General features: G+C 41.3%; 1 protein-coding gene across 1 annotated transcript in view; it reads left to right on the forward strand.

The window, feature by feature from the left end:
* Positions 1 to 9,394, forward strand: part of MYO7B (myosin VIIB) — a 215,965-nt gene extending 206,571 nt beyond the window's left edge. Inside the window, 7 exon segments of the mRNA XM_040427964.1 lie at positions 1,546 to 1,630; positions 1,715 to 1,821; positions 1,925 to 2,110; positions 3,647 to 3,763; positions 4,064 to 4,147; positions 6,574 to 6,693; positions 8,091 to 9,394. Coding sequence (XP_040283898.1) covers positions 1,546 to 1,630; positions 1,715 to 1,821; positions 1,925 to 2,110; positions 3,647 to 3,763; positions 4,064 to 4,147; positions 6,574 to 6,693; positions 8,091 to 8,168 — 777 coding nt within the window. The 3' untranslated portion in view covers positions 8,169 to 9,394.
* The last annotated feature ends 14,623 nt before the right edge of the window (positions 9,395 to 24,017 follow it).

The following is a 24,017-nucleotide window of genomic DNA, read 5'->3' on the forward strand; positions in this document are numbered from 1 at the left end:
AGCAATGCTGCTCAGTACTGCTGTATAATGAGCTGCTGCTTTTATGAGTGTACTACACAGTGAAGGGGAGCAGGATCTCCTCTTCCTTATGTGTGCTATGTATGGGAGACATCATAAGCAGCTACTCTGCTATGTAGCGACTGCTACACAATGGAGCCAAGTCATATAATGGTCAAAAAAGTGTTAATCACACATGAAAACTTACTCTGAAAAGTCACCTGAAATCATAGCAAAAGATAGAAAGATAAAAACTGAAATAAATTGGAGCAGCGCTGCGATGATAAGTTTAGTCCACTAAAAAGTAGACAAAGTTGTCTGCTTCTGGAGCTGGAGCTATGTACAAAAAGGCGATCAGCAGGGTGCTGGGTGTCAGACCCCACTGAACAGCTAGCTAGTGAGGGTCTATCCTGAGGATAGGCCATAACTTAATAAAACATAGACAATACATTTAGACATTTTGATTACTTTTTTTCACAGGACTGACATATGCTACATACAGGTCGATTTATGGAAACTGTGAAAGAAAAAAACGGTCTTTGTTGTCATGGCAACCAATCACAGTAGAACTTTTGCATTTTTTGTTTCAAACAGCTTTATATATTTCCCCAATGAAAAAAGTGCTAGTTTAGACCCTAACTTTAGAAAAGATTTATGAAGTTTAGTTGAAAGGATAATTGCCGATGATTGTGAGGATCATTTAGTACATCTCTCTTCTGGAGTAGCATAGGTAACACCCCAGAGTGGTGTTACCACTCCTGCACCCTGCTACTATCTCTAATGGGCTAACAAAACGTCATCTTATGTATTTTATTCAGGTCCTCCATGATGTGCTGCAAATATGGCAGAGCTATATTTAGATAGAATGGAACCTTCCATTCCATTCTAACCCCCCTCTGTGGAGAAGTGGGCGAGTCCCATTTCCTGCAGGGAGGATGGGGACCAGTTAGAGTTAGTCTAGCTTATCCCCTGCTAGGGGAAGGTGTGCAGGGCATGTTTCTGCTGGACATGCCCAAGCCAGCCAGAGCACCCTAAGCTCTGCTGGCCATGGAGGCCAAAGCTTGAAGTCTCAGGAGCCAGGAGTTTCTCTGGCCTAATCTAGAGACAGACCATACAAAGAGAAGTGCAGCATAAAGAAGAAGCAAAGTCATACAGTCAGCCTGTCAGTACAGCAGAGCCAGAGAGAAACAGATGTAGTAGAGTCGAGTTTGCCTGCCAGTTTTAATGCTAAAGCCTACTGGGACCAAGACAAAGCCTTTGAACCGTTTATGCAAATTAAAGCTGCTGTTCAACTACATACAAGGTCTGGACTCAATCTTTCTTTCAAATCCCTCAATAATTCCCCCTATTTATTGCTTCGGAGCCAAAACTTGGGGTTCAGCCGTATCCAGGTAGGAGCACTGTGACACACATAAAGTGACATTTTAGGCCGCACTATACCACTAGGCATTCCTAAACCCGGAACGCGTTTTATATATAGAGAGGGCCCTAGGGGGAAGCGCCCGTTGCACATATTCATGTATTTACTGAGTGATGATTTTGCTACAGGTTATAAGTCTGAACGAACAAGATTATTTCTATGATGCATTGAGGCAGCTGAATGACTACATCCGAAAGAGCCGTCCTACTGCAGGTAAATTGTTCATATGGTGTTTGACTTGCAGATAAATTATTTTATCAGGTGATGTTGAGTCTAGTGACATATCTTGTCATGCAGGAGCGCCTGCTTTTGCCAGCTTCCAGTTGTACTTCATGCGGAAGCTTTGGGTATCTGTTCAGCCAGGGAAGGATATCAAGGCTGATACTATATTTCACTATCATCAGGTGAGTGTTATTTGCACTACAAGATGTACTGTATTTAGTTTGCCTATAGAGGATCAAAAGATGCAAGATTAATTGTCCCTTGTTATCTGAATGTAATATTCAGGAGCTACCAAAATATATGCGTGGGTACCACCGATGTACTGTGGAAGATGCTGTGAACTTAGCTGGACTGATATACAAGATACAGTACAACAACGACCGCACTCAGTTTGCCAACCTCAATAAAATCCTACGGGATTTTGTTCCAGAGTACCTTCTGCGTATGAGTACACAGGAGGAATGGAAGAAGGTAGGTGACAAATACAGTTTTTAAAATATATATCAGCAGAGAATGCACATAGGAAATGAAGTTGGCAATTAAAAGTTGAGATAGAAAAATATCCCTAGCCTCATGTTTTCCAGGAATGGTGCTAATGCAGCGCTGCATTTCCTTCTAATTTATCCCTGCGGCACATCTGTTTACCCACCAGTGCAGGGACCTGCAGCCAGCCCCATACACTTAAAGGGAACCTGACATCCACCCATACACTTAAAGGGAACCTGACATCCAGATGTTCAACATTTAAAGGGGTTGCCTGTTTTATTTATATTGTTGCCCTTTCCTCAGGACAGCCCATCAATATCAGATCGGTGGGGGTCTGAGACCTGGCACCCCCACCAATCAGCTGTTTGAAGAGAAGGCCACGTCCTGTGAGCAGTGCCTTCCCTTCATTGTTTACTTGCTCACCGCTGTGGTGAGCAGGTGTAATTGCAAGTATATGAGGATAGGTCATTAATATAAATAAAGCACTACCTTATTATTTTAGGCAAGGATTCCCAACCTGCGGCACTCCAAACATGCCCTGATAGCTGTAGGCTGTCTGGGCATGCTGGGAGCTGTCTGGGCATGCTGGAGGGCATCCCTGATTTTAAACATGTACCATTATTCTGCTCTTCTGTTTCATAGTTGCAGAGAAAATCATCCTCTCCACATCTCGCTCAGACATGCTCTTTAAGGGTCCCTGTGCAGTGAAGCTGGGTGTACAGCGCCTGACTTCAGTGCTTCTGTGCATGAGCGATGTGTGCAGCGAACCTCACAGGTGCACACTGTCTGCCTTGACTTGAATGAGTCTCCTTGACTTCAAAAATGCTCCGCACTCCCACCAATCAAAACCTTTGATAAGTCTCTATGACCTCAACGGTTATATGAAAGCTCAATGACTCTTTAAAGGGGTTCTTAAGGAATACTGATTTTGTTTAGCAAGTGCCCACAACCTGCCTCCATAAAGAGAAGATTCATACTGCTGCCCTCAGCTCCAGTCCTCCGCAATGCCTGTGCTGTGTCCATGTTTCAGTCCCCGGCTTGCCAGAAGCAGCACATCACCACTGAAGCCAGTCATTGGCTGCAGCAGATTATGTGACCTTGCCTATGCAGCACTGGAAGAAAACAAGAAGGGGACCTGAACATGGACACAGCGGAGGCATTGTGGAGGACCAATGCGGCAGAAAGCAGGTAAGTATGAATCCTCTGTTAATGGAGGTTGACAGTACTTGCTGAAAAATCAGCATTCCTGGAGAACCCCGTTAAAGGTCAGATTTGGGATGTAGCACTACATCAGCTAAGCTGTCCTGGTTCATATATTACAATATTTCAATTTCTACTTTCAATTTGGTTGGCTGGATATAAACGGGAAAATCTGTGAAATGTTGCAAAAGAATAGTAGCAAGATGTACTTTGAGTTATAATAACACAAGGGCATCATATTGGGTACTTCATATTTTTCTTGGATCACTATTTTACAGTGCGTCAGGGACTTGATTAATAAATGTGTTCCTTTGTTCCTAGAACATAATAGCTGCTTATAGTAAGCATGAGAAGAAAACAGTGGAAGAAGCCAAGACAGCATTTCTAAAGTATATTAGCAGGTGGCCGACATTTGGTTCTGCGTTCTTCGAGGTCAAGGTCAGTATAGTGTATACATGTGTGTGCAAGAAATTGGTCTTTTACAAGCAAAATAATAATTGCCAGTAAAAGCATTAGAAATTAGAGATGAGGGAATCGATTCTAGACAAAGTACCGGCAACTTTGTTATTTACTCGTTACTTTCGATTAGGATCAAATTTATACGGACCTGAATTGAATCTGATGACCGACTTGTGTGAATAAGACCCTAACCAAATTTTAAGAAATTTGCTCATTTCTATTAGGAATGCATTTCATACCCTTGTATGTAATATTGATAATGAAAACTTTACCTTTCAGCAATCGTCTGATCCATCATTGCCCGATATTGTACTTATTGCAATAAACAAGCATGGAGTATCCTTATTTCATCCCAAAACTAAGGTAAGACATCAGGAAACTATTCAAGCTCCTATCATACCTTTATCTAGATGATAAGTTTGAAGTGGAGGGTTACTCAAACAACAAAATATAATGTGTGAATCCTCCTATGCCTGTTCACATCTACCCTGCACCTATCCTACAGACTAATATGTCAGTCATCCTTATACTTAACCTGTAGAGGACCTGGAAATAATACCATCACCACCTGACAGTAGTGTACATTGAGATTTTGAGCATATACTACCTATCCATGACTAATGGCATCTGACTTGCAAGTAATCAGGAAAGAAGCATTGCCTTATCTGGGAAAATGCTGTAGTCTGTCCAGTCAAACAATGGACACTCAAAGTTATCGACCTTTCTTATCATGTATGGTTGCTTGCCCCAAATCCCATGGAAAAAAGTGTATTTTTTATTGCAATTTTTAAAACTGTTAAACATTTTTTTAAACTTTTTTTTAACCACTTACTAGTCCTGCAGGGGAAATATAACAGGCAATCTTTGGATTGCTTTTAAAATACAATGCACTATCCCTACAGTGCATTGCATTTTAATATCAGTGCTATACTGATATTGACCAGCAGACTATGTCCCAGACAGCCTATACACACATCAGCACCCTGCGATCACATTTGCGGGGTGCCGATAGGAAACAGAGAGAGTCTGCTCCCTCTGTCACCACTTACATCCGGCGGCGCCATGCCAGAGGCATATAAGCTGTTACACAGCCTGGATCGTCACTCCTGCCGGTCTGGGCTGTTAGAGGGGGACCCTTGCAGCGCTTAGACCAGGCCGCGGTGAAAAGGCCAGCCTAAGTCCCCTTAGTAACTGCTGTAAAAAGGCATATGGGTGATCACTAAGGGGTCAATGTTAGGAGCATCAGGTACTTATATCCTCATGAATTCAGATCTCTTTTGTGCTGCACTACGGTATTGCTGGTCCCATCTACTTCTCGCCTACTTATGTTGCCCCGCGTTCTGTCCATTTGGTCCTGGGCATAAGGCCTCTATTAGGGTTTTTTCCAGGGCTGCTTTAAGTTCCCAGTCTGCCCCTGCATCCCAACCCCGTACTATGCCCCAAATGCAAAAGACTGCTCCTATACTTTTTAACACCCTTACTACTATATACTGTATATTATCTTATGTGTTGTGTAGCAATCAAGCAGAATCATGTTTTTAGTACTTAAAAAGTTGAAAATAAAGAGCAACAACAGGGCAATCACATTTTCTCATTTTACTTGATTTCTCTTTTGCTGCCATGACCACTTTTACCAACGCAAATAAAACCTAAATTATAAAATAAAAAAAAATCATATTATACCCCCATACCCATTTACTTTTTGAAAGGAGATATCTAAGGCTACTTTCACACTGCCGTTTCAGGGACCGCCTGTGAGATCCGCCTGGCGGTGCGGGGACATACGGATCCGTCCTGACTTACAATGTAAGTCAATGGGGACGGATCCGTCTACATTGACACAATATTGGTGCTATTGTAAACGGATCCGTCCCCCATTGACTTTCAATGTAAAGTCAGGACGGATCCGTTTGACTTACACTTAGACTTAGACTTTTTTTGACTAAGTGTATGCAGACGGATCCGTACTGAATGGATACCATAGTTTGCATTTATAGGTGCGGATCCGTCTGTGCAGATACCAGACGGATCCGCACCTAACGCAGGTGTGAAAGTAGCCTTACCCATTGTGAAAATGCACTTTACTTTCATGCAAATTTTTGTTTATAAACTTTTCTCCTTAGATTCCAGAGTGGATTTGCGTTTCAAGGCAAGATCCCAGAAGTACTGGGAATGTTTATTTCCTTCACATGCTGCAGATTTGTTTTTGCAGAAATTTTCTGCAACTGAAAATCAGCTCCATTCACCTGAATGAGGCTTGCAGAAATCCATGGGCTTGCCACTAAAACAAACCCATTTAGTTTAATGGAACCGATTTTTGAAAGCACCTTAAAGAAAGCACTAAGGAACATATGGAAGTGGGAAGCACTTCCTTAACTCCTGTGGAGAGATCTCGCACTAGGTCTTTGATGCTGTTCTTCATAATACTGTACAACCAGGGGCATTTGTTGCAATAGAAAGGGAAGATGTATGTGTGGTGCCATATCAGTTAGCTCTGTAGATGATAAAATGCTGAAGCACATAATTTAAAGGGTCACTGAGCTTTGTAAAAACTTTTTGATCGTCAACCAATCGCTAGAACAAGGAGAGAGAAAGAAATACTCTAATAATAATCTATGCCTATTAAATTCATTTAAAGTCTTTCTTTTGCTATACATAGAGACTTTTGTAGCAGCAGATGTCATATTATACATATTATTATGCTTAATCTATTCACATTGTTACACTTTTCAGGAAATTCTATTTAACAATAAAGCTATAGGGGTTTTTGTATTTTTCTGTTCATATAGGAGTTGCTTATTAACCACCCATTAAATAAAATATCTCGCTGGAACAGTGGAAATACTTATTTTCAGATGACAACTGGGAACCTAGTACGAGATAACAAGATCCTGTGTGAGACTTCATTGGTAAGAGATATTTCTTGAAATCTGTTGTATTCACTATATGAGTTCAAAATGTTTTACTTTATTTACAATGACATTTTACACTATAGTCTGATTAAATGTTTAGATACTCGTGCTGCGTTGTTCACATGCCTCTTCTCATAGTTACTTGAAATGCTGCTGGGTTGTGGTTCTACATTTGACACTAACGGTTTCATGACAAACTATGAAGAGGATGAATAATAAAATATAGGATTATAGTGAGGTTATTATAAGGAGCATGTTCATCTTTAGGTTGCATCCACATGTAACAGAAAATAAATTTTCCCCTGTGGATTTTGTCACTGATGTATTACACATGCACAAATGTATCTCATGCATTTTACCCTCACTATTGCAAAGGACAAAACCCACAGTGGAAATTCGCAGTGTAATTTGACATGCTGCATATTTCAAATCCGCACCGCAGGTCACTTTATGCCGCTGAATTTTTACAGTGTGTGGATGAGATTTCTTACCCACTTTGCTAGTACTGTACAATGCTACAGATTTGCCGCACAAAAATCCGCTACAGCAAATCTGCATCATTTCAGTCATGTGTTGAAGTGCCCTTACAGTTAAAAAGGTATTCCTGTAATTTGAAGTTATCTCCTGTGTGGGATCGATCATCTAACCACTGGTACCGCCACCGTGGGCCCAGAGCCCGCAGGGCTTTCTGAAATGAACAAAGCAGCAAGTTGAGCGTGCACACAGCCGCTCCATTCATTTCTATTAGACAGCACTCACTTATTTCCGTCAGGTTCCATAGAGATGAATGGAGCACCGGTGCGCATGCTTGATCTTCATCTCTGTTCTTTTGGTGGGGCCCTGCAGGTTACAGGGTCCCTGTTTTTGTGATAAGTGGTAGGACCCCCACCAATTTAATAGTTATCCCCTATCCTGATACCCAGCCTCCAAGTTTTAGGGAGCCTTAGCAGAGTACCCATAGACTTCTATGGGGCCTCTATTGTACTTATATATGTCTCTGAATTCTTTTGATTGTTTTTTTCTGTCAGATTCCAACACAGGATGTTACAGATTGCAAAAAAAAGATTTAAAATCTGAAATGGTGCTGTGTGCTTTGTTACGTGGCAGATGTGGTAATCAGCAAATTTTGAATCTTCTAATATTTAACAAAGATACGGTCAGTTTACACTACTTTTATTGATTTCCGTTGTTCTGCTCTGTTAGAGGAGCAGAATAGTGGAAATGCTCAATTCGGCACATAACTGACCCAAATGGAGCCAAACAGAATCTGCTACGGAGGCCCCAAACACAGACGTGAACAAGGCCCTAGTTCTTTATTCAATTGGATACATAAGTAATATATTAAGGTTAAGTGTTGCATTCTATGCTAATATTCTACTATTATTATTCTACAGGGCTATAAGATGGATGACCTTCTGACATCATACATCAGTTACTTTCTCTCAATGCAGCAAAAACCAACCAATCCATAGTACATCTGTTGAAGGACATTTATATATGCCATAATTATTTCCAGCCTAACCACGCTTGATGTTCCCATATCAATAACATGTAAATCATGAATTCCGAAAGCAAAGCCTCAAGTCACTGCATGGTATCTTCATCTGTTTAATCTTCCTTCAACGTGCATAAAGTTTGTGCCTTGAGTGTTCTTCACAAAAGTATTTACTGTCATTATTTCACATCATGGACCTTGGACATACAAGTGGCATTATAAAAAATACACCTGCCCCTTACCGGGAGCCTTGAGGACCGCTCTATTCTGTCACAACCATGCAAGGCAATAGATGATTATTAATGAGGTTCTTCTGATGTAATGTAAAGTACCTAAAGTGCTCACAACTTCTGATACTAAATATTGTGTCGGACTGGCAAGGCAGGGAGGGCTCACGGCAGCATCTATATCCAGCTACTGCTGTGAACTTTGTATGGGATCTATATATATAAAGACATGAAAAGCACCAACTGTGTGTACCTCTTCTATTGCTACATACCCCAAGATGTGCTTTATATACCTGTATTCCTTTAATGGCATTGGGTTTAATATTTGGGGTAATCCTTGCTTGCCAGAGATACCAGAACTTCGGTGCTAACATGGAACTACTTAAAACAGAGCAGCAATTGATAAAAAGAAACCATTGTATAGATACCATATGTGACTTGGCATACCTTAGTAGTCATCTTTTTGTTGTCACATACCAAGTTCTTATTTATCATACTGGGTGCCTTTATTAGTTCATCAAAGAGGTTCTCCTGGAATTAAGAAAATTAAAATACTTAAATATTACTTTATTATAAATATATTCCCAAATACCTTTAATTAGTTATAATGGCTCGTTTTTTCTGGTGAACAATCATCAGGGGGAATAAAATGGCCGCTGTCCTATTAGTACACACAAAACCTGTCCTAATTACACAGCAGGACAAGTTACTTCAGAATACTGAGCTAAAGAGATGCCTCAGCCTCCTCTCTGCTCTGCTTGTCAGAGATTATGATCCTGAATACAGCTGAAATTAATCTCTGTAGGAATAGAGTTCATGAGGAGACATGAGGTACAGAGAAGAGGATAGGGTAATAAGCATCAGCACTTGTATGCAGTCTGCCCTGCCCATCCTCAATGTACTTCATGTCTCCTCATGAACTCCGTTCCTACAGAGATTCAGCTGAAGATCTTATGATCTGTATTCAGGATCATTATCTGTGACAAGCAGAGCACAGAGGAGGATGAGGCAGCTCTCTACCTCAGTGTTGTGAAGTAACTTGTCCTCCTGTGTGATTAGGACAGGTTTTGTGTGTACTAATAGGACAGTGGCCATTTTGTTCACCCTGATTGCTTCCTAGACAAAACGAGCCATTCTAACTAATGAAAGATATTTAGAAATATATTTAGAACAAAGTAATATTTAAGTATTTTCATTTTCTTAATTCCTGGAGAACCCCTTTAAGATAGAGACTTGGAAAAATGTCTTGTGTAGGACTGAGATGTCAGTAAATTACGGTAAGTGATTTGTTTTAGACTAATTTTATATCGCAATAAAATGACTAAACATGGATTATGATAATTTTGTTTATTACTAAAACAAGGCTCCTGATGTCAGTAAATACAATAAATTATTCAAAAAAATTGACACCGTGTCATTTGCATAATATGTAAAGATATAAGACCCCCAAGTAACGTTCTGTGATAACATAACTAGTAAAATAAAGTTTTAGATCGTAGAAAGTGACCGACTACTTGGCTGCAATATGCAGTACAGACCAAAAGTTTGGACACACCTTCTCATTCAAAGAGTTTTCTTTATTTTCATGACTATGAAAATTGTAGATTCACACTGAAGACATCAAAACTATGAATTAACACATGTGGAATTATATACATAACAAAAAAGTGTGAAACAACTGAAAATATGTCATATTCTAGGTTCTTCAAAGTAGCCACCTTTTGCTTTGATTACTGCTTTGCACACTCTTGGCATTCTCTTGATGAGCTTCAAAAGGTAGTCCCCTGAAATGGTTTTCACTTCACAGGTGTGCCCTGTCAGGTTTAATAAGTGAGATTTCTTGCCTTATAAATAGGGTTGGGACCATCAGTGGTGTTGAGGAGAAGTCAGGTGGATACACAGCTGATAGTCCTACTGAATAGACTGTTAGAATTTGTATTATGGCAAGAAAAAAGCAGCTAAGTAAAGAAAAACGAGTGGCCATCATTACTTTAATAAATGAAGGTCAGTCAGTCAGCCGAAAAATTGGGAAAACTTTGAAAGTAAGGGCCATTTGACCATGAAATAGAGTGATGGGGTGCTGCGCCAGATGACCTGGCCTCCACAGTCACCGGACCTGAACCCAATCGAGATGGTTTGGGGTGAGCTGGACCGCAGAGTGAAGGCAAAAGGGCCAACAAGTGCTAAGCATCTCTGAGAACTCCTTCAAGACTGTTGGAAGACCATTTCAGAGGACTACCTCTTGAAGCTCATCAAGAGAATGCCAAGAGTGTGCAAAGCAGTAATCAAAGCATAAGGTGGCTACTTTGAAGAACCTAGAATATGACATATTTTCAGTTGTTTCACACTTGTTTGTTATGTAAATAATTCCACATGTGTTAATTCATAGTTTTGATGCCTTCATAGTCATGAAAATAAAGAAAACTCTTTGAATGAGAAGGTGTGTCCAAACTTTTGGTCTGTACTGTATGTATCTACTGGAAATCAACATTTTATCTGACTCTTTGCATCAGTAAGAAGAGTGGTGTGCACAGTGTCGCTATATATAAAAGGACTTTAAATAAGGCAATTCATTAAAAGGGGAATAATAAGCAGGGAGTAAACTGTCTTACAACCAGAGCTGGGAGTAAACTTACAACCAGATAGGCCTGTCAAAGCAGATTATACCTTCAGTCACGCTCGAGCCTGCTGTAGTCACACCTCAGCGACCACCCTCGGTCTTTTAATTTCAGGCAGTGCAGGTGTAATCTAGCAGGAGTAGATTGGGAGAATATAGAAGCAGTTTAAAATCAATTGTCTTTACTTTTCCATGCTACATAGTGCTCAATCGCCAGGGCCGTCTTTAACATGGGGCAAAAGGGGCAGCTGCCCCGGGCCCAGTTGCTCCTGGGGGGCCCAAGGCAGCTGCCTCTTGAGCCCCGCTGGCCACTGCCCACAAATTATTTTTCATCCTATAAGACGCATTTTTTCCCCCAAAAGAGGGGGAAATGCCCCTGTGTCTTATGGGGTGAATACTAATCAGCACTACCATTATGGAAGCGCTGATTAGTACCTGAGGACGGGGAAGCGGTGAAAGATCTGTTCTCACCGCTTCCTGGTCCTCGGCTGTGCAGTGACTGCACACAGAGTGACTTCACGCTGTGCACATCCTTCACAGCCGACAGCTGAGGACCAGGAAGAAGAGAGAGAGTGCTGGTGGTGAGGAGTGGCGGCGTCCAGGAGCAGGAGAGGTAAGTTGTTTATTTATTTGGAAAAAAAATATTTAAAGGAATAGCTCACTCTTATGCAGATAAGGACCAGGTGCTCTAGGCCAGGTAAACTGTATCACCCTTACAGACAAATGTTCAAAAGTAAATAAATAAGTGTATTGGACTGGCACTCTGTATGTGTGGTAAATATGGAATAAATACAATGAATAATATAATAAAAGTGATCACAATTTAATTCAAAAAATGCAATAAAATACACAATAAAATTGAAAGCGTGTATGAACGCTAAGAACAATATAGCAGCACTGGTGAGTGGTAATTCAATTGTTAGTTCATAATAATAACAACAACAAAACTTGGTGGGGTAGGGTAGTAGTCCTTTCCAATTACGGCGTTATATATAGAGTGCAAGGAGACATACGCAAAGTCTGATGGTTGTACACCTTGTCCAAACAAATCAGCACACGCATGCCATCTCCCGAGCAGCGGGGAGTAGCGGTCAATGTAATATAGTGTTCCAAGATAAGGATAGTATCAGATATTACCTTATACCGGCTGGATTGAAGCAGAGTCACTCACATGTGTAGTGCAAGTAGTCCCGCACTTGGGGTGAACGCCGGAGCCGTGCGGTCAGAGTAAGCTGCAGGCTCGGCCGTCTGTGTCACAGTGTGTGCTGCGTACCCACGTGATCCGTGACGTATCTCCGATCTGTAGCTTTGACCAAGTACCGCGAGATCTGATGTGCGGCGGTCAAGTTCGCAGAAGCGATGTTCAGCAGATCCTGGATGAAGTTTTTCACTGGAGCGCTCCAGTCATTGATGAAATTATGCACAGATTATTTCCTCATCTGTGTATAGGAAGAAGGCCTCAGTTGCAATGGGAGTGTATCAGCTGGTTACGCCAGACGCGTTTCGGGGACCTCTTCCCCTTCCTCAGTGCCACTGAGGAAGGGGAAGAGGTCCCCGAAACGCGTCTGGCGTAACCAGCTGATACACTCCCATTGCAACTGAGGCCTTCTTCCTATACACAGATGAGGAAATAATCTGTGCATAATTTCGACAATGACTGGAGCGCTCCAGTGAAAAACTTCATCCAGGATCTGCTGAACATCGCTTCTGCGAACTTGACCGCCGCACATCAGATCTCGCGGTACTTGGTCAAAGCTACAGATCGGAGATATGTCACGGATCACGTGGGTACGCAGCACACACTGTGACACAGACGGCCGAGCCTGCAGTTTACTCTGACCGCACGTCTCCGGCGTTCACCCCAAGTGCGGGACTACTTGCACTACACATGTGAGTGACTCTGCTTCAATCCAGCCGGTATAAGGTAATATCTGATACTATCCTTATCTTGGAACACTATATTACATTGACCGCTACTCACCGCTGCTCGGGAGATGGCATGCGTGTGCTGATTTGTTTGGACAAGGTGTACAACCATCAGACTTTGCGTATGTCTCCTTGCACTCTATATATAACGCCGTAATTGGAAAGGACTACTACCCTACCCCACCAAGTTTTGTTGTTGTTATTATTATGAACTAACAATTGAATTACCACTCACCAGTGCTGCTATATTGTTCTTAGCGTTCATACACGCTTTCAATTTTATTGTGTATTTTATTGCATTTTCTGAATTAAATTGTGATCACTTTTATTATATTATTCATTGTATTTATTCCATATTTACCACACATACAGAGTGCCAGTCCAATACACTTATTTATTTACTTTTGTTTATTTATTTTATTTGCGCTGATGGCTGGGGCTGATACATGAGGCTGGGGGGCTGATACATGAGGCTGAGGGGCTGATACATGAGGCTGAGGGGCTGATACATGAGGCTGGGGGGCTGATATGAGGTCTAATTGAGGGTCTTATTAATATTGGGGGTCTGATTGGGGCTGTCAGCTAGGTCTGATTAACATTGGTGGTCTGACCTGAGGTGTAATGGAAAATATTTTTTTCTTATTGTCCTCCTCTAAAACCTAGGTGTGTCTTATGGGCCGGTGCGTCTTATAGGGCAAAAAATGCGGTACTTGCTTGCTCTTCCTCCTGACCTCCCTTACCCTTTGCGTACGCCATGCGCCGTGAGGTCATGCGGAGGCGCTGCAACGGTAGGGTGAGCCGAGCCCTGGTCTCCTTCCTGAACTGTAGAGCGGTGCCCACTTCCAGCCCTGAGACCAGCTGCCCAGAGCACTGGTCCTGAGCCTGCTGGAGTCTTCCGAACTGTAAGTATTTACAGTCATTCACTGTAAGCTATATTATATATATTACTTGTTTGTTTGTTTTTGTGTGTGTGTGTTGTGGTGGAAGGAGTGATTGCATGCTAGGGTGTGGGAAGGCGGAATCCAGGGGGCCTAAATAAATTCTTGCCCAGGGTCCAATCGAGATTAAAGACGGCCCTGTCAATGGCTCAGATGCACAATCGACTCTGCGCCTCTAATTTGTGTAAAATTTTGCCATATTTTGTGTATGAATCTGAAAAAAGTAAGACAACTAAAATTGGCTTAAAGGGGTTATCCAAGACCTATAATGGCTCTCCATATGCCCGGGCTCCTCACAAAGGTTGCACTTACCTCGCTCCCTGCGTCACTTCTGAACGCTGCATCTCCCCATTGCGCGGGGATATGTCTATACAGTGGCATACATCAGAGCTAATGATATAAGGGAGGTTGCATCGACTGTTTCATTCTCTGCAGTTTTGCCTGTGCATAACCTTCAGCATGACAGGCAGATGCGCATTAAGGAATTCAATGTATGGCTTGGTGAATGGTGTCTGAACCAAGGGTTTGGCCTTGTGTCTCATGTTAGCTCTAGTTGGAATGAAAAAGAACTGTACATGAAAGATGGTTTGCATCTTTCTCTCAAGGGAACGAATGTCCTCAGTGAACAGTTCAAATTATTTGCTAAGGAGAATTTAAACTAGGAAAGGGGGGCAAAAGAGTGATAATCCAGCAGTCCGACTACCCCCCGGAACAATGCCAGAAGATGTCAAACAAAGGTTAAGAAATGACAAGCTCAGAGTCTTGTCTACAAATGCTCGCAGTTTAGGGAATAAGATCAATGAACTTAAGTCTATAATGGCATCTGAGAATATAGATTTAGTGGCTGTTACTGAGACATGGTTCAATGAGAGTAATGACTGGGATATACTAATACCAGGGTTCTCTCTATAAAGGAAAGACAGAGAAGGCAAGAAAGGGGGAGGGGTGGCCCTGTATGTGAAAGATAGCATAAAATCTAATCTAATACAAGTTAGCGAGACCAATTTAGAGTCAGTTTGGGTTACGTTGCAGCTTGATAATCATGAGTTAACTCGTGTAGGTGTGATATATAGACCACCTGGCCAAGTCAAAGAATTAGATGATCTACTAGTTGAGGAAATAGCTAAAATGACATTGAAAGGGGAAGTTATCATTATGGGAGACTTTAATCTTCCTGATGTAAACTGGAAAACCAAAATAGCTAGTTCTGCCAGAAGTACAGATATTCTAAATTCCCTACTGGGATTATCTCTACAGCAAGTAGTTGAGGAGCCAACCCGGAAGGAGGCAATTTTAGATTTAGTATTCACAAATGGGAATTTGGTATCTGATATTACTGTAGGGGAAAGCTTGGGATCTAGTGATCACCAGTCAGTGTGGTTTACTATACAGTGACTGAGTCACACCACACAAAAACAAAAGTTTTAGATTTTAGAAAAACTGACTTTCTAAAGTTAGATTAGTGGTATACGAGTCCCTATCAGATTGGAACAGTTTTAATGGAGTCCAGGAGAAATGGGACTACTTAAAAGTGGCACTATTGAAGGTAACAGATAATTGCATTAGGCTTGTCAGTAAAAGCAAAAAAAGGAAGAGACCACTGTGGTACTCAGCAGAAGTGGCCAAAATCATTAAAAACAAGATAGCATTTAGTAATTATAAAAATTTAAAAAAACGAGGATGACAGGGAAATTTATAAGATTGGGCAGAGAGAGGCCAAGCAAGTTATAAGAGCTTTTAAAGCACAAGCAGAAGAGAAATTAGCTCAGTCAGTGAAAAAAGGCGATAAGACATTCTTCAGATACATAAATGAAAAAAGGAAATTAAAACAAGGAATTACCAAATTAAAAACAAAAGAAGGAAGGTATGTGGAAAAAGACAAAGAACAATACTTAACCCCTTATAGACCGGGTTCATTTTCACCTTAAGGACCAGGCCATTTTTTACAAATCTGACCAGTGTCACTTTAAGTGGTGATAACTTTAAAACGCTTTGACTTATCCAGGCCATTCTGAGATTGTTTTTTCATCACATATTGTACTTCATGACACTGGTAAAATGGAGTAAAAAAATAAAACATTTTTCTTTATAAAAAAAAATACCAAATTTTCCAAAGATTTTGAAAAATTGGCAAATTTCCAAGTTTCAATTTCTCTACTTCTATAATAGTAATACCTACAAAAATAGTTATTACTTTACATTCCCCATGTCTACTTCATGTTTGGATCATTTTGGGAATGACATTTTATTTTTTGGGGATGTTACAATGCTTAGAAGCTTAGAAGCAAATCTTGAAATTTTTCATAAATTTTCAAAAACCCACTTTTCAAGGACCAGTTCAGGTCTGAAGTCACTTTGTGAGGCTTACATAATAGAAACCACCCCAAAATTACCCCATTCTAGAAACTACACCCCTCAAGGTATTAAAAACTGATTTTACAAACTTTGTTAACCCTTTTAGGTGTTCCACAAGAATTAATGGAAAATAGAGATTCAATTTCAAAATTTCACTTTTTTGGCAGATTTTCCATTTTAATATTTTTTTTCCAGTTACAAAGCAAGAGTTAACACCCAAACGAAACTCAATATTTATGGCTCTGATTCTGTAGTTTACAGAAACACCCCATATGTGGTCGTAAACCGCTGTATGGACACACGGCATGGCGCAGAAGGAAAGGAATTACATACGGTTTTTGGAAGGCAGATTTTGCTGGACTGTTTTTTTGACACCATGTCCCATTTGAAGCCCCCCTGATGCACCCCTAGAGTAGAAACTCCAAAAAAGTGACCCCATTTTAGAAACTACAGGATAGGGTGGCAGTTTTGTTAGTACTATTTTAGGGGGTACATATGATTTTTGGTTGCTCTATATTACACTTTTTGTGACCGTTTTTGGCACCGTTTTTATTTTTTGTTATTTACAACATTCATCTGACAAGTTAGATAATGTGGTTTTTTTATAGACCAGGTTGTCACGGACGCGGTGATACCTAATATGTATACTTTTTTTTATTTATGTAAGTTTTACACAATGATTTCATTTTTTAAACAAAAAAAATCATGTTTTAGTGTTTCCATAGTCTGAGAGCCATAGTTTTTTCAGTTTTTGGGCGATTATCTTGGGTAGGGCATGATTTTTGCAGGATGAGATGACGGTTTGATTGGCACTATTTTGGGGTGCGTGTGACTTTTTGATCGCTTGCTATTACACTTTTTGTGATGTAAGGTGACAAAAAATGGCTTTTTTTACACCTTTTTTATTTTTATTTTTTTACGGTATTCACCTGAAGGGTTAAGTCATGTGATATTTTTATAGAGCCGGTCGATTCGGACGTGGCGATACCCAATATGTATACTTTGTTTTATTTATGTAAGTTTTACACAATAATATCATTTTTGAAACAAAAAAAAATCATGTTTTAGTGTCTCCATATTCTGAGAGCCATAGTTTTTTCAGTTTTTGGGTGATTATCTTAGGTAGGGTCTCATTTTTTGCGGGATGAGATGACGGTTTGATTGGCACTATTTTGGGGTGCATATGACTTTTTGATCGCTTGCTATTACACTTTTTGTGATGTAAGGTGACAAAAAATGGTTTATTTAGCACAGTTTTTATTTTTTATTTTTTACGGTGTTCATCTGAGGGGTGAGATCATGTGATATTTTTATAGAGCAGGTCGATACGGACACGGCGATACCTAATATGTATACTTTTCTTTTATTTATGTAAGTTTTACACAATAACAGCTTTTTTAAAACAAAAAAAAATGATGTTTTAGTGTCTCCATATTCTGAGCGATTGTCTCAGGTAGGGGCTCATTTTTTTGCGGGATGAGGTGACAGTTAGATTGGTACTATTTTGGTACCTAATATGTAAACTTTTTTTTTCCCCCTATTTTTTACCAACTTTATTTGGGGAAAATTACGTTTTTGTTTATTTTTACTTGAAACTTTAAATCTTTGGGAGGGCAAACTTTTTTTTAAACTTTTTTTTTTCACAAAATTTTTTGTCCTACTTTAGGACTTCAACTTTTGGGGGTCTAATACTTTACAATACATTCCAATACTTCTGTATTGGAATGCATTGGCTGTATGAGTAATACAGTGAGTATTACTCATACAGCTTCCGGCCTGTGAGATCCAGGGGGCTGGATCTCACAGGCTCGTCACCGGAAGGCAGCGCAATGCCTTCCTTAGGCATCGCGCTGCCTTCCTTGCCATCGGGTCCCCCCTACAGCCCCAAGGGGACCCGATGGCACCGCCGCCTGCCGCAACATAAAAAGCCACAAACCGCAGGTCTGAATTGACCTGTGGTTTGCGGCGATCGCCGACACGGGGGGTTCACAGGACCCCCCTGGGCATTGAGCCAAGGTGCCTGCTCAATGATTTGAGCAGGCACCCCGTTCCGATCACCGCCCGCCGGGCAGCGGTGATCGGAAATACACATGACGTACCGGTACATGGATTGCAGGATAAAACTTACCAGGAAAGATTAAAGGACCTTAACATGTAGAGCTTGGAAGAAAGACGAGACAGAGGGGATATGATAGAAACTTTTAAATACATAAAGGGAATCAACAAGGTAAAAGAGGAGAGAATATTTAAAAGAAGAAAAACTGCTACAAGAGGACATAGTTTTAAATTAGAGGGGCAAAGGTTTAAAAGTAATATCAGGAAGTATTACTTTACTGAGAGAGTAGTGGATGCATGGAATAGCCTTCCTGCAGAAGTGGTAGCTGCAAATACAGTGAAGGAGTTTAAGCATGCATGGGATAGGCATAAGGCCAGTCTTCATATAAGATGGGGCCAGGGGCTATTCATAGTATTAAGTATATTGGGCAGACTAGATGGGCCAAATGGTTCTTATCTGTTGACACATTCTATGTTTCTATATACAATACTGTCATACAATACTCTCAATGTATGTATCTGATAGAAAGCTAAGACGGGATGTGGACTAAGCCTTGCAAATAGGCAGGCACAACAGTGAGGGGAGCAGGTGCGTATAGTGGAAGCAGAGGAGGCAGCTGCCACGGGGCCTGAACTCAGAAGGGGCCCACCCAGGAGACGAACTGAAAGATTTTATTATCAGGGCCCCCTCAATAGAATTATACAATGACATTATATACAGTGACAGTATATAGAGTGACATGACATATATACGTGTAGGAAATGGACAGAGCGACTGCTGGGCCTGGTGTGAGAGGGTGATATTGACTAGCCGCAGGAGTGAGGGTTGCACATGAGGGAGGATTGCTTGGTCTGCGACCGAATCAATTCTGGTTACACCACTGGAGGAGAGCAACTGTATTAGAACCAGGCCGGTACATCAGAGAATAAACTGTGTTACATTAGGCAGACTCATTAGAGCAGGCAGTGACTTGTATTACAAGCACCAGGCAGGCACATAAGAGCAATGAACTGTATTAAAACAAGGCAGGTACACCAAAAAATAGAAGCTTACTACATTGTAACCAGTCAAATCGGGGGTGAACTGTATGGCAATCTTGCTCCCTCTCCTTGGTACGCACACTTGGCAAGACTACAACCCTACATTCATTGTTTGGACCTCTTCCTCTATAATCTGCTGTGGTGATCATACATTTGCTATGGGTAATTAAACTCTGCTCAGAAATTACTGCCAAATGGTATACAATTACATTCATTGTTAATTCTATAACCCTCAGATCTCATGTGCTACTTTTTATCCCCCTATTTAATTTAAGCACTATTTGTGTGCCTTGTCTTTAACTCTTCTGAAATCAGCCCCTTAAAATAAAATACCTTAAGGGCTTGTTCACACGAACGTATGGGTTCCATTCCGTGCATTGGGGCCGCAATTTGCGGTCCGCAATGCATGAAGAACGTTTGTGAGGCCTCCGGGACGGATCCAGACCCATTCAACTTGAATGGGTCTGCATCCCTCCGTTCTCGCAAAAAGATAGGACATGTTCTATCTTTGTGCAGAATGGAAGTACAGAACGGAACACCACAGACGCACTCCGTAGTGCTTCCTTTAGTTTCCGTTCCGTGCTTCCGTTCCGCACCGCTCCGCATCTCCGGATTTGCGGACCATTCAAGTGAATGGGTCCGCATCCGTGATGTGGAATGCACACCGACCGGTGTCCATTTATTGTGGATCCGCATATGCGGTCCGCAATACGGCAACGGAACCCATACGTTCGTGTGAACAAGACCTAAATGGGTTATCCCATGATTAATGTAAAAAAAAAATAATCATAGATCCTATCATAATACATGACAATCTCTTTCTAACAAAGCTAGATCCAGCCCTGTACCTTACGTGGATCCGGAGATTTGCCCATTCATTGCTTCAATTGCTCTGCTAGATTTATTTCAAGCTCTCAAAGGCCTAGTGTGTCCTTTCTGCTGCTCAGGGGAGCAAGTCCTTTCTCAGGGGTTTGTCCTTTGTGCTGCAGCTCAGGGAGTGTGTCCTTCCTTTTGCAGCTCTCTCTCTATCACAGTTCAGGGGATTTGTTATTTTGTTGCACCTCTCTCCCTGTAACCATCACAGCTTCTAATGGCTTCTCACATATGGCTGGTGACAATTCTCAGGATCAGGGACTTAGTTTCAGGAGAGGAGTCTGCAGGGTCACACTGGACCTCCCTCTGTCAGCACTCCTTCCTGAAACTAATCAATCTTAGGGCTCTTTCACACTTGCGTTGTCCGGATCCGGCGTGTACTCCATTTGCCGGAATTACACGCCGGATCCGGAAAAACGCAAGTGAACTGAAAGCATTTGAAGACGGATCCGTCTTCAAAATGCGTTCAGTGTTACTATGGCAGCCAGGACGCTATTATAGTCCTGGTTGCCATAGTAGTAGTGGGGAGCGGGGGAGCAGTATACTTACAGTCCGTGCGGCTCCCGGGGCGCTCCAGAATGACGTTAGAGGGCCCCATGCGCATGGATGACGTGATCCATGCGACACGTCATCCATGAGCGTGGGGCGCTCTGACGTCACTCTGGAGCGCCCGGGGAGCCGCACGGACGGTAAGTATACTGCTCCCCCGCTCCCCACTACACTTTACCATGGCTGCCAGGACTTTAGCGTCCTGAAAGCCATGGTAACCATTCAGAAAAAGCTAAACGTCGGATCCGGCAATGCGCCGAAACGACGTTTAGCTTAAGGCAGGATCTGGATTAATGTTATTCAATGGGCATTAATTCCGGATCCGGCCTTGCGGCAAGTGTTCAGGATTTTAGGCCGGAGCAAAAAGCGCAGCATGCTGCGGTATTTTCTCCGGCCAAAAAACGTTCCGGTCCGGAACTGAAGACATCCTGATGCATCCTGAACGGATTTCTCTCCATTCAGAATGCATTATGATAAAACTGATCAGGATTCTTCCGGCATAGAGCCCCGACGACGGAACTCTATGCCGGAAGAAAAGAACGCAAGTGTGAAAGAGCCCTTAGCTGTCACCACTCGTCATATCAGGCTGACGAGACACCTTGCATGAAATAACACCTAAGTATTCTCTATGACTGCTAGCATTCACAGGTTTAATAAATCAATCTAGGTAATGCTTCTTCTAAGGTCATGGAATCGTTAGAACACAAGAAGGCTCTTATTAAAGTGACATTTTAACCCCTTCAGGACCCTGAGATTTTCCATTTTTGAGTTTTCATTTTTTCACTCCACGCTTTCCCATAGTCCTAACTTTTTTTATTTTTCCATTCACATAGCCTTATGAGGGCTTATTTTTTGCTGGACAAGTTGTACTTTCTAATGGCACCATTTACGGTTGCATACCATGTAGTAGGAAGCGGAAAAAAAATTCTAAATGGGGTAGAATTGGGAAAAAACGCAATTCTGATAAAGTGTTTTTTTTTTATACTATACACTATGCGGTAAAATTGACCTGTTATCTTCATTCTCCAGGTCAGTACGGTTACAACGATACCACACTTGTATAATTTTTCTTGCGTTTTAATACTTTTAAAAAATTAAAACCTTTGAGGGAATTCTTTTTTTTTTATAACCATAATCTGACCCCTATAACTTTTTTGTAGTTATGTGTACGGGGCTGTGTGAGGGCTAATTTTTTGGGGGACAATCTGTTCTTTTCATTGATACCAATTTGAAGTGTGTGCGACTTTTTGATCACTTTTTATTAAAAAATTATTGGGTAGTTGAAGTGACAAAAAATGGCAAATTGGCAGTTTTTATTTTTTTCCCGTTTTGCCATTTGCTGTATGCCATTAATATTGTTATATTTTAATTGTATGGGAATTTTCGCACACGGTGATGCCCATGATGTTTATTTTTATTTTTTGATAAGTATTTTTATTTTAACCCCTTAAGGATGCAGGGCGTACCGGTACGCCCTATTTCCCGAGTCCTTAAGGACTCAGGGCGTACCGGTACGTCCTAACTTTAAATCGTGATTCCGGCGCCCCGGGGGTTAATCGCAACGGGATGCCGGCTGAAATCATTCAGCCGGCATCCCGTAACAACGCAGGGACCCCCCCCCCCCCGTATCGGCGATCGCAGAAAACCGCAGGTCAATTCAGACCTGCGGTTTGCTGCACTTTCTGCAGTTTCTGGGACCGCGGGGATCAGAAACTTTGGTGTCCCTAAAATATAGATTTTACACCCCCCCTGCACCCCTGCATGATTTTTTGCTGGCGGGTGGTGCAGGGGGGGGAGTTGTGGGCGGATTGAATAATCGTTGGTGGTTAGTGGGTATACCAAAACGTCTGACATCGATGATGCGATGTCAGCCGTTTAACCCTTTCCATACCGCGGTCCGTACGGACCGCTGTATGGAAAAAGTTAACAGTAAGAGGGAGCTCCCTCCCTCTCCCATCGGGGGGCTGCAGTGCCTTTGCAGCCCCCCGATGGAGAGGGAGAGAGCCCCCAGACAGCCCCCAGACAGCCCCGTCTTTACCCTTCCCCGTCTGCGAAGTTCTGACCAGTACTGAGCAGACGGGGAAGGTTCCCATGGCAACAGGACGCCGTCTCAGGCATCCTGCTGTCCATGGTGCTGAACAGATCTGTGCTAAAGGCAGAGATCTGTTCAGACAAAGTGTAAGTAAAATACAGTACAGTACACTATATATTGTACTGTACTGTATTATACAGACATCAGACCCATTGGATCTTCAAGAACCAAGTGGGTCTGGGTCAAAAAAAAGTGAAAAAAAGTGAAAAAAAGTGAAAAAAAAGTAAAAATCAAAAAACACATTTATCACTGATTAAAAAATGAAAAAAATTAAATTCACTACACATGTTTGGTATCGCCGCGTCCGTAACGACCTGATCTATAAAATGGTTATGTTACTTTCCCCGCACGGTGAACGCCATAAAAATAAAAAAATTAAAACTATTAGGAAATTGAAATTTTGCCCACCTTACTTCCCAAAAAAGGTAATAAAAGTGATCAAAAAAGTCGCATGTACGCCAAAATAGTACCAATCAAACCGTCATCTCATCCCGCAAAAATCATACTAAGATAATCGCCCAAAAACTGAAAAAACTATGGCTCTTATACTATGGAAACACTAAAACATGATTTTTTTTGTTTCAAAAATAAAATCATTGTGTAAAACTTAAATAAATAAAAAAAGGAAAACATATTAGGTATCGACGCGTCCGTATCGACCGGCTCTATAAAAATATCACATGACCTAACCCCTCAGGTGACCACCGTAAAAAAATTAAAATAAAAACGGTGTAAAAAAAGCAATTTTTTTGTCATCTTACATCACAAAAAGTGTAATAGCAAGCGATCAAAAAGTCACATGCACCCCAAAATAGTGCCAATCAAACCGTCATCTCATCCCGCAAAAAATGAGACCCTACTTAAGATAATCGCCCAAAAACTGAAAAAACTATGGCTCTTAGACTATGGAGACACTAAAACATTTTTTTGGTTTTAAAAATGAAATCATTGTGTAAAACTTACATAAATAAAAAAAATTGTATACATATTAGGTATCGCCGCATCCGTGACAACCTGCTCTATAAAAGTACCACATGATCTAACCTGTCAGATGAATTTTGTAAATAATAAAAAAAAAACGTGCCAAAAATGTATTTCTTGTTACCTTGCCGCACAAAAAAGTGTAATATAGAGCAACCAAAAATCATATGTA

The sequence above is a fragment of the Bufo bufo genome, chromosome 4 (assembly GCF_905171765.1).
Source record: "Bufo bufo chromosome 4, aBufBuf1.1, whole genome shotgun sequence".
Lineage (NCBI taxonomy): Eukaryota > Metazoa > Chordata > Amphibia > Anura > Bufonidae > Bufo > Bufo bufo.